The 9,831-nt window shown below is 64.5% G+C and overlaps 1 protein-coding gene across 4 annotated transcripts; it reads right to left on the bottom strand.

The window, feature by feature from the left end:
* Window positions 1-2,379: 2,379 nt before the first annotated feature.
* On the bottom strand, window positions 2,380-9,502 carry MATK (megakaryocyte-associated tyrosine kinase). Of its 4 annotated transcripts, XM_073887206.1 has the most exons (13): window positions 9,320-9,498; window positions 7,932-7,991; window positions 7,455-7,568; window positions 7,236-7,351; window positions 6,882-7,140; window positions 6,327-6,420; window positions 4,970-5,035; window positions 4,098-4,197; window positions 3,923-4,007; window positions 3,762-3,835; window positions 3,427-3,622; window positions 2,921-3,007; window positions 2,380-2,827 (listed from the first exon to the last, which is right to left on the bottom strand). In XM_073887206.1, the coding sequence occupies exons 2-13, from the start codon at window positions 7,938-7,940 to the stop codon at window positions 2,588-2,590; spliced, it is 1,440 nt and encodes a 479-aa protein (XP_073743307.1). In that variant the 5' UTR covers window positions 7,941-7,991; window positions 9,320-9,498; the 3' UTR covers window positions 2,380-2,587. The 4 variants fall into 4 exon arrangements, with proteins under 4 accessions (XP_073743307.1, XP_025717211.1, XP_025717210.1 ...); XM_025861426.2 differs by having other exon boundaries at window positions 3,932-4,007; window positions 7,455-7,991; window positions 9,320-9,502; XM_025861425.2 differs by having other exon boundaries at window positions 7,455-7,991; window positions 9,320-9,499.
* Window positions 9,503-9,831: the final 329 nt, after the last annotated feature.

Here is a 9,831-nt window from a genome sequence, read left to right as displayed (position 1 = left end):
ACAGACACAAATCTTGGAGCTGACATGCTAGGAGGGGAGATAGACAATCAGCAGATAAGACATAGAGGGTGTCAGGTGGTCATAAGGCTCATGAGGAAACTCAAGCAGGGGGGTGGGGAAGAGGGTGGGTTGCTCTTTTAGAGAAAGTGCTCAGAATGGGGGATGGAGGGCAAGGCAAGATCCTGGACACAGCCGTGTACGGAGGGGAGGGTGCTCGGGAATCGTGGGAGGTTGTGGAGCAGGGGCGGGGACATAGATGGCATTTTGGAGGAATATCTCTTGTGGGCAAGATGGGAGGCCGGGAGGAGGCTAGAGCCCTGATCAGGGCCAGGGCTGTGGGATGGACATGGGGGGAGAGGGGGACAGAGGAACAATCCTCGGGGAGGAAGTCTGGGGGAAGAGGGAGGAACCGGCCATACCCAGGCCCCCGTTTGGGGGACAGGTAGATGACAAGACTGTCCCAGAGGCAGTGGCCCGAGAGCCGGAGCAGGTTCCAGGGGAAGCCCCTGAGGCGGTTTGCCCACCCCCGCCCCCACCCAAAGAGCCCGGGGCCCAAGAGGAGGGGAGTCTGGGGGTGGGGGGGGCAAGGGGAGGCCAAGAAAATGTCTGATGGATTTAGTGACACAGAAGACAGGAGGGAGGTCCAGGCCTGTGTATGGACCGGGGAGCAGGTGGGAGGCACCTGCCGGAATGTTGGCTTTGTCGGGAGGGGCCCGCTTGTGCAACCCCCTCCCCAGCGAAGGGGGGCGAGGCCCTGGAGGGGGGTCCAACTACGCGCACTAATGGCCTTGGATGAGAAACCAGCTGTGCTTCCTGCTGAGGGCCGGGAGGGGGGGGTCAGGGGCTCAGCGCCCAGGGTTGGGGGGAGCCGGGCAAGGAGGCCCCAGCCACCCTGAGCCCAGGTGCTTCCCGAGGCTCCCTGGGACCCTCCAAGCCCAGCTGCCCTGTCTGTGAGGTGGGCTCGGGGCTCTGGGGCCGGGGTGCGAGGCCTGCAATATGGGGCGGGGAGGTGGTGGTCTCTAAGTCCCTAATTGCTTCATTACTAAAGAGCTGCTCTGTTCTCAGGCCCCAATTAGCTAATTGGCCCCGGGTGGGTTAAGAGGCTGCAGGAGGGATCTGGGCGTTAGGCACAGAGGCTTTGGTGGCTTAGCGGATGCAGCTGATTCGGGTGCAGACGCTGTGTCAGCTTAGAGAACAGGATTAAGGGCGGGGTGGGGTGGGGCTACGTGTCCCCTCCAGCTGGATTAGGTGGGGGTCAGGCCACTCTCGGCCCGACGGGTCCCCCATCCTTCATTTCTCCCCCAGGAAGAATCCCGAAGCCCCTTCAGGTGCCGGCGGGGAAACTGAGACCAGAGGGTGGGCAGGGCTTCGGGGGGAGGGCACCACAGGAGGTCAGTGTGACCTTGGGAAAGCCCCCCCTCCCCCGCTGAGGCTGTGCTCCGGCGGGGGTGGGCCAGCCAAAGGGGGCGGGTGTGCTATGGTCTGGTGTCCCCTCCCCAGCCCCAGTTTGGGGGTTCCTGGGGAGAGGGCCACCCCCGCCTGGCCGGAGACCCCCTCCAGGCATCCTAGAAGCTGGCTGGCTGGAAACACCAGTTGAGAGGGGGTGACTGTCAGACACAGCAGTAACTGAGCACCAGCTGTGTGCGCTGAGCCCTTCGCTGGTGTGAGCCTTCAATCCCCAACCCCACCCCGAAAAGACGCCTGATTGTAGAGGAGGCTGCTGGAGCCCAGGTGGGGGGGGACCAACTCCCCAGTTCACCAGATGCACTAACGTTTAGCACTAATGTCCCTCCATCCTAGAAATGCTCTCAGTTCGGGCTGGTTGGTCACCACAGGTCAGGGCCACAAAGCTCAGAACTTGGGGGTGCGAGCCTGGGCCCCAGCCCGTGTGGGTGTGGACAAGAGAGGCAGGGCCAGCACTTCTCAGCCAGTCTCCGCCTGAGTCGCTGGGTCAGTCTGGTGGCTGGACTGGACCCTCCCCGGGCTCCCGCACATCCACCCTGAGGGGCAAGGCTGGGGCAGAGGGGGTGGCGGCGTGGAACTTGGGCCTCCGTGGCCACTGGCACCCTCCCGCGGTCCTCTGAGCCTGGGACCCCAAGGGTTGAATACGGCAGCCGTGGGGGTACCACAGCGGGAACCATGGATGATAGTAAGTAGGTCCGTGGGGGTGGCTGTGATCCTGGGGGTTCTCCTCACTCCATCCCTGGGGACCCGTGTCCCCACGGCGGCTACAGGATCCCGGCTGGGTAGGCCCCTCAGCGGGCAGAGAACAGGCAGGTGGATCGCCCTGGGCTGAGCGATGGTGGCGGGGGCTCCCCTGGTGTTAAGCCCCTGGGGTGAGGGACGCCAAGGGTTGCAGAGAGACTCAGACACCCACAGTCCTTGGAACCAGGCTTTATGGAGGCGCTGACCCCTTGCCTCCCCGGTCTGTGGTGTCCACGGGCCGCCTGGAGTCCCCCATGAGGGCCTGCCCTGCTGCGAGCCAGATGGGCAGCTCACCGGCCCTGACCCTCCTCAGGCCTTGGCCCCTGCCCCACCCCGCGCCCTCCACGCTCTCCTCTGGGGCCCAAGGCCTCACTGGGCAGGGTCAGGGCTCCTGGCTTCGGGGCAGGGGAGAACTGTCCGCGTCCTGGCCCCCCACCGGGGCCGAGGCGCCTGCGCTGCGCAGCTCCCGGGCCAGCTTCTCTGCCAGTTTTCGGAAGGGCGGCCGGCGGGCAGGCTCAGCCTCCCAGCAGCCGCCCATGAGGGCATGGATGGGGGCCGGGCAGCCTTCGGGGGGCTCCATGCGGTACCCTTTCTCCACGGCCTCGGACACCTCCTTCAGCGACTGTGGGCAGAGTGCACACCGGCATGGCTGGGGTCAGGGCCACAGTCGCCAGATCCGCAGGGGGCCCAGTGCCTCCCCCCACACCCCACTCACCATCTTGGGGTACGGAGCCCGGCCGTATGAGAACACCTCCCACAGAAGCACTCCGAAACTCCAGACATCCGACTTGCTGGAGAACTTCTGTGGGGCCCAGGATCAGGGTGAGGAGGGACCCCGAAGGACTTCTGCGCCAGCCCCTGCTTCCTCCAGGAAGTCCCCCCGGGCTGACCTTCACTCTCTGGTCTCCTCCCAACAGACTGCTCCCTCTGAGCCTTCCCCAGCCGAGTGGGACTCAGACCCAGTGCAGGGAGGGGGCCTCGTTATTCTTGGCCCCGGCGCAGAGCCCGTCTGCTTCAGAAATGGGGAAATGGGGGCCCAGAGAGGGTCACACAGGGAGAGGCCAGACACGGGCTAAAAAGGAGCGACCGTGGGCCAAGCACTCACTGGGGTGGCAGAGCCATTCCCTTGAAAGAGGTCCCGAGAGAATAAGAGACGTGCCCAGGGTCACAGAGCAGGCGGAACCGGGGCTTCAAGGGTCCCAGGGGCGCAGGGGGGCTCACCCCATGTTTGAGAGCCTCAGGCGCCGTCCATTTGACTGGCAGCCGGCTTGAGTCCAGCCCCTTCCGCTCGGCTTTGGCCAGGCCGAAGTCACTGACCTTGGCCACCAGGTCCTCGGAAATGAGGATATTGCGGGCGGCAAGGTCTCGATGCACCAGCTTCTTGCTCTCCAGGTACTCCATGCCCTCGGCGACGTGCCTGGGGAGGGGGCAGGGCCCGAGGTGGGGGTGGCCGCAAGGGTGCAAACTCCCAAGGCCGGGCTTCTCCTGCTCCATGCCTCAGTGCCCCCCTGACCTTGGAAGGCCCCCCGCCCCGCCCCCTCGGGAGCCCCACTCACAAGGAAAACTGCAGGAGCTGAGGGGTGCTCACGAGGGCCCGGCCTCGTGTGCGCAGGAAGTTCACCAGGTTGCCCTGTGGGGGAGGGAGATGGACCTGGGGGGCTCGAGGCTGCTCAGCAGCCCCCCCAGGCCCCGATGGCACCTCAGGCCCCACCCCCACCTTGCTCACGTGCTCCATGACGATGTAGAGCCCCTGGTGTAGGATGACGCCCAGCAGACGCACCAGGTTCTTATGCTGCATCTTCCTGGGGGGCCAGCAGGTGGGCCGTGAAGGCACGGCTGGGTCCCCGACCCCGGGATGCCCTCCTCACCCCCCACCCTGCCCCCGGACTCACGTCATCACCGCCGTCTCATCCAGGAAGGCCTGGGCTGTCACATCGCACTTGATGTTCTTCACAGCCACCTTCTGTCCCAGGTACTCACCCTGCAAGACCGCTGCGGGGGAGAACGGGTATGGGGACAAACAGTTGGGAATACCCACCTACCCCGACCCCCACATACCCCAACACTGCTGTGGGGCCCCAGGCCTGGAAAACCCCTCACCTCACCCCTACAAGCTGATCAAAGAGAAGCATTGAACCCAGGTCAGCAAACTTCAGCTCGGGGGCCAGACCCAATCCTGTCAGAGGCCACCCCGCTTTTGCAAGGCCCTTAAGTTCAGGGACACGTGGGTGGCTCAGTCAGTTAAGGCCCCTAGGTTCTGAGCGGTTTTTACCTTTTTAAATGTTTGGGGAAAAAAATCAAAAGAAGAATACTACTTTGCAATAAACGAAAATTACATGGCGCTCCAGTTTCAGTGTCTACAAATAAAGTTTTATTGGCACACGGCCCCGCCCATTTATTTACCTGTGTCTGCGGCTGCTTTCCTGCTACAAAGGCAGAGCTGAACACTGACTCAGACCGTCTGGCCTGAAGAGCCTAAAATAGGTGCACTCAGGCCCGTTACAGAGAAGGTAGGCCAACCCCTGACCTAAGCAAGCGCCAGAGCCTTCCAAGTAACAGATTCCGGGAGTGGCATTCCGAGCACAGGGCCTGGAGGTGTGAAGGCATCAAGCACGATCACCGATCACCGAGTGCCTGCCTGAGCTGACGTCAGCCCCCCTCACAGAGCAGGTGCTAACATGGGTGTGAATTAACTCGCCCCTCATGACTCCTAAACCCGAACACGCCCCCCTTCCTTCAGCCTCTTACCCAGGCCTCCACTCACCTCCAAACTCACCCTCTCCAATCCGTGCACCCAGCGTCAAATGTTGCAGGTTCAGTAACCAGCCAGCTGTGGGGTAGGGACCGGGTCAGAGGGGAACGGGCTCCACCTGGCGAGAGGCCAGGTGGTGTCCCCCACAGCGCCCCGGCCAGGGGCACACATGCAGCTGCTCCCAGCAATGGTCAAGGGCTTGTCCGAGACACCCCACTCCTGGGCCTGCTTATCAAGTGCTGGAAAGCAACAGAGCCTCTGTACCCCGGGATGACCTGAGGAAAGGGGCTTACGGGGTGGGGGATGGACCCCAGCATGGCTTCCCGGGAATGCCCCATCGGGTCCAGGGGGTGGCGCTGGCAAACCCTTTAGGGCTGCCCTTCTCTCTTCTACCTGGAGAGTGTCCCTCCAAATACCCCAGGGACTCTTCCCTTTATAGTCCTTTACCTCTGGCCACCCAGGACACACAGCAAAAAAATACAACAGACATGGAGACTGGTAAAGCTTCTGGAATCTTCTGGCAAAGGTTCCAGAATCTTCCAGAATCTCCCAGCATTCTAAGTGATCATCTGGGGTCCAGCCTCCCTGACTCCTTGTCTCAAACATGGGACTCCATGAGACTCCATGTCTCAAACTCCTTCCCCTTCCTGCCCAAAGCCCCCCCCCCCCACCAAATTACGAGCCCTTAATTTTGATCAAGCACGGGGACACCAGCCTCCCCTGGGGGCCATCCCTGAGACGTCCAGATTTCCCTGGGAGAGACAGACACGATCATCAGGTTCAGGAGGAGTGGCCGTGGGAGGGGGCATTTGCTCGGGGCCTTGAGCATCGGGGATTTCATTACTCAGGGCCTGGAGGGGCACTTCCGGTGGAGGGAACAGAATGCACAATAGCATAGAGGCGAGAGGAAAGCAAGGAGGCAAGTAAGGAGCATGGAGGAAGGGTCTTGTGGATGAACTAAGAAAGATGGCTCAGCCATCTTCCCTTACAATCAAGGGAAGGTTCTAGAAGGCAGGAGAGTGATGTGGGTGAATTTTCATGATAGAAAGTCACCTCTGGGGACACTGAGGTAGGGGTCCGGCGGAAGGGGAATGCTCCCCAGAGAGGAGGCGGTCTGGTGGGAGGGTCTGAGGCTGGGCTGGGGCTCGGGCTTGGGCCTCTGGCCCAGGCCATAGGGTGGATGATGGGGACCTGGAAGCAGAGCAGGTGTGGGAATTCGCTCCCCGTGGGCCGATGGGCGTCCGTGGGCACCTCTGCCCCACCCGAGCACTGCTCCAGGTCTTCAGCTCGCAGCGCCGGGCACAGCAAGCCATGCTCAAGTGATGCGGCTTTGGCCACCGGCCCCATGAGGAGGGGCGGGGGCCCCTACCTTTGGCCAGCTCCTCTTCTGCCGACTTGGTGCCCTGCTTCCTCTTGGGTTTCACTAGCTTTGTGCAGATGGCCCCCTTGTCCTTGCTGTAGTGCTGCAGGGTGCGGGCGGAGCAGAGGCAGCCGTGAGCCCCTCCGGGGGTGCAGGGAACCCCTGCCTTCTGTGCCCTCCCCAGGGCGGCTCTCCGAAGGGGGTGGGCAGGAGCTGGGGAGAAGGGGGGCTTTGCTTCCCACCCGAGGAGTTGGGCTGGTTTCCATGGGAACGGAAAGGATGCAGGCTAGGAAACAGGAGGATCCTGGGGAAGGTGGGGCGGTGGTCTCTGGATCAGTGTCAACGTGGAGGTTCCTAGGGGTCCCGAGAGGAGCCACCCCAGTCCCTCCCTAGAGGGGGGCCCAGAGGACTCAGACCAGCTGTGGGGCCGGTGGTCCACGGAGACTAGCCCCTCCTTCCCACACCAGGACTGTGCGTGCAGCAGTGGGTGTCCCGGGCCCACCCGGTTGCCAGAATGGGGCGGGGGGCGCCGGGCTGGGGTCCCTCCACCTCCACGGTGCAGACCGTGCGGCTCTGGGGCGCTAGGCCCGGCGGCGGCCGCACCTCCACCATGTCCATGAGGTTGCAGAAGCTCACGGCCTCGTCGATGGTCAGGCGGCCGCCGCGGTGCAGCACGCGGTAGTGGATGACATCCCGGCCGAAGCTGACGCACAGCACGTAGTCGCCGGGGTGCCGCGCCGACTCGCGCACCAGGAACAGCCCGTCCTCGGGCGGCTGCAGCTGCTGCACGGCCTCCTGGCCCGAGATCTTCCCGTGGAACCACCTGCGGCCGGCGGAAGGGCACGCTGGGCCGGGCGGGCCGGACCCTCCTGCCGCCCAGCCCCGGGGGTGGGGGTGGGGGGGCGTCCCCAGACTCACGGCATGAGGCTGAGCTTGGGGTCCGCCGACAGCGCCTCTCGCTCGCGCAGCGCCCCGGCCGCCAGCAGACCCTCCTGCCCGCTGGCGTGGTGCTTGGCACGGTACCAGCTCTTACTCTACCGGGGAGGGAGCCGGCGGTGGGTGTGGGGCGGCGGGGTCCGGGCTCCCGGCAGAGACACCCCTCCCCAAGCGCGCCCAGGCCCCGCGGCCGCCACTCACCTCACAGGCCTCCAGGATGGTGACCACGTCGCCCTTGTGGAAGGCCAGCTCTCCCGGCTTGGGGCGCGTGTGCTCACACTTGGTGATGCACTGGGTGCCTGGGGCCCAGCGCCTCTGAGGCCGGGAGGAGGGATGGGGGGAGGGCCAAAGGGGCATGAGGGGGAGGCCCAGGGAGAGAGAGAAATGGAAATTGGGCAAAAGACAGCAAGGCAGAGACAGAAGAGAAATCAAGAGGGAGCAGCCTGGGCAGAAGTTATCAGGCACAAACCCAGGGGCCCAAAGCAGAAGGTCAGGAAGAAAAGGTGACAGAAATGTAGCATCAGGTGATAGTGAAAGAGTGTGCAGCACTGGCTGAAGGGGGCCGGAGTCACAGGTCCAGCCCCCCACCCCCACCCCGGACTCGGGGCTGAAGTCCCGCGGGTGTGGACTGGGTGGGGGACGGCCCAGGACACAGGCACCCGGGTTGGGGGTACTCACCGTTGGCATCCTGGCTGAGATGAACGTGGGGTGCCAGGCACGGAGGAAGCGAGGGCTCACCTGGGGGCGGGCAGAGACCAGCTGGAGATTGGAGGCAGGCTGGGGCGCCGGCCATTACTAACTAACCACTTCCTGCCCAGGCCAGGTGGGGGCAAGTACGGGAGGGCATCCCCATGGGGGGTTCCAGGTGGTGGCTCCCCAAGCCCCTCTGGGGAGGTGGTCTTTACCCACAGGAGTTCCTTATCAGAGTTGCTGTCATGGAACATCAGCGAGGAGACCAGAGTCTAGCCCCGCCATTGTCCCGGAAGCGCAACAGATGCACAAGGTGGGCACAGAGCAAGTGGCCATAGGGTGGGGAGGGGTGAAGTGCCTGGCTCAGGCTCTCCAGCAGCCCCACAGTGGGTGGGAAACATGGTGCCACCTAACTGAGCTTGGTTCCTCTTTTCTGGTAAGTGGGCAGGGGCAGGGCAAGGAAACAGAGGATGATTCAAGGTCATTCCCAAGTATCTCTGAACCTAGGGTGGGGCTGGGAGGGGGTGGGGGGAGCGGGCATGCAGCCCTGCTGGGCTTCTCTGGCCACCAAACTGAGCCTCTCTGATGCCCCCCAATTCCAATGCCAACCTAGGATAGACATGCAGTCTCTTACTGCTGCTGGGGAAGGGGCTTTTCCACCCCTTTTCTCCTCCTTGGACCCCACAGCAGGTGGCTGGGCAGTGGGGATGGTTGGAGGGATGAGCCTCTGCCCCTCCAGTATTGCCCCCCATAAATCCCCAGCCCCATGTGTACTCACACGCATACTGACCCATGTACACACGAGCACACACAGAAACACATGGGGCTTGGACACAGGTGGATACAGGTACCCAAAGGCACGCGGGCGCGCAAGCAAAAAGCACATTCACCTAGAGACAGGTGTGTGCCCTTCTACACATGGGTGCACACGGACAGACTCTCAAACGTCCAGAAATGTGTGTACCTGTCCCCCCCCAACACACACACAGACCCACACTTGAACACCTGGGCGCCAGACGCTGGGCGCCAGACACTGGGCCACCAGGGCACGCAGAGCTACACGCAGGGCCGCGCACACGCATCTCGGCCACACGCGAACATCACTCCACGTGGACGCGCGGATACACACACCCGGGAGCTTGCAGACGCGCACACTCGCACCCAGAAAAATACCCCCACCCTGCGCCCGATCGCCTCTAACCACCCGCTACCCCAGCCGCGTACCCGCCGCGCACGCCGGACGCGCACACTCGCGCTCACACCGGCCCCTCCGCCGCACGCCCGGGACTTCCCCGGAGGCCTCGGGGTTCCCCCCCACACCCCGCCACTGCCCCGCGGGCTCTCCCCCCCCCCCCCCCCCCCGCCACCGCGCTCACCTGCTCAGGGGGCGCCCCCGGGCCGCGCCCCGCGCCCACACCCAGGAGGGCCCCCGCGCGCTGGCTGCGCACCCCGAGGCAGCCCTGGCTGCACAACTTGGAACAAGTTGCTCCGTTTCCTCATTTTGGGGTGGAGGGGAGGAGGGCTGGGGGAGCGGGGGAGCGGGAGGCGCCGCGGCCCGGGAGGCCCCCGCAGGTCCTAGCGCCGGCCGCACTGCGGTCGGCTCCGCGCGCCGCCGCCGCCGCCGCCGGCCCCTCCCCGCCCCGCCCCTGAGGCCCCCGGCGCCTCCCGCAGCGCCCGGGCGGGGGCCGGGGTGCTCGCCTGCTCCACGCCACTCCCTGGCACGGTGCCGCGGGGCGCACCCCGCCCACCCGGGGAACCGGAGGCCTTGGAGCTCGGAGCGGGTGCCGCGCACGGGGCGGGGGAGTTGTGGGGGGGGGGAATAGGGAGAGTGAGCCGCCCGTTTGGGGAGATAAGCAAGCCGCAGAGCCCAGACTGTGCAATTGACACT

Source organism: Callorhinus ursinus, unplaced genomic scaffold, assembly GCF_003265705.2.
Source record: "Callorhinus ursinus isolate GAN/ISIS: 27379988/994484 unplaced genomic scaffold, GSC_fseal_2.0 scaffold77, whole genome shotgun sequence".
In the NCBI taxonomy this organism is placed as follows: domain Eukaryota; kingdom Metazoa; phylum Chordata; class Mammalia; order Carnivora; family Otariidae; genus Callorhinus; species Callorhinus ursinus.
This window is presented reverse-complemented; position numbering and strand designations above follow the sequence as displayed.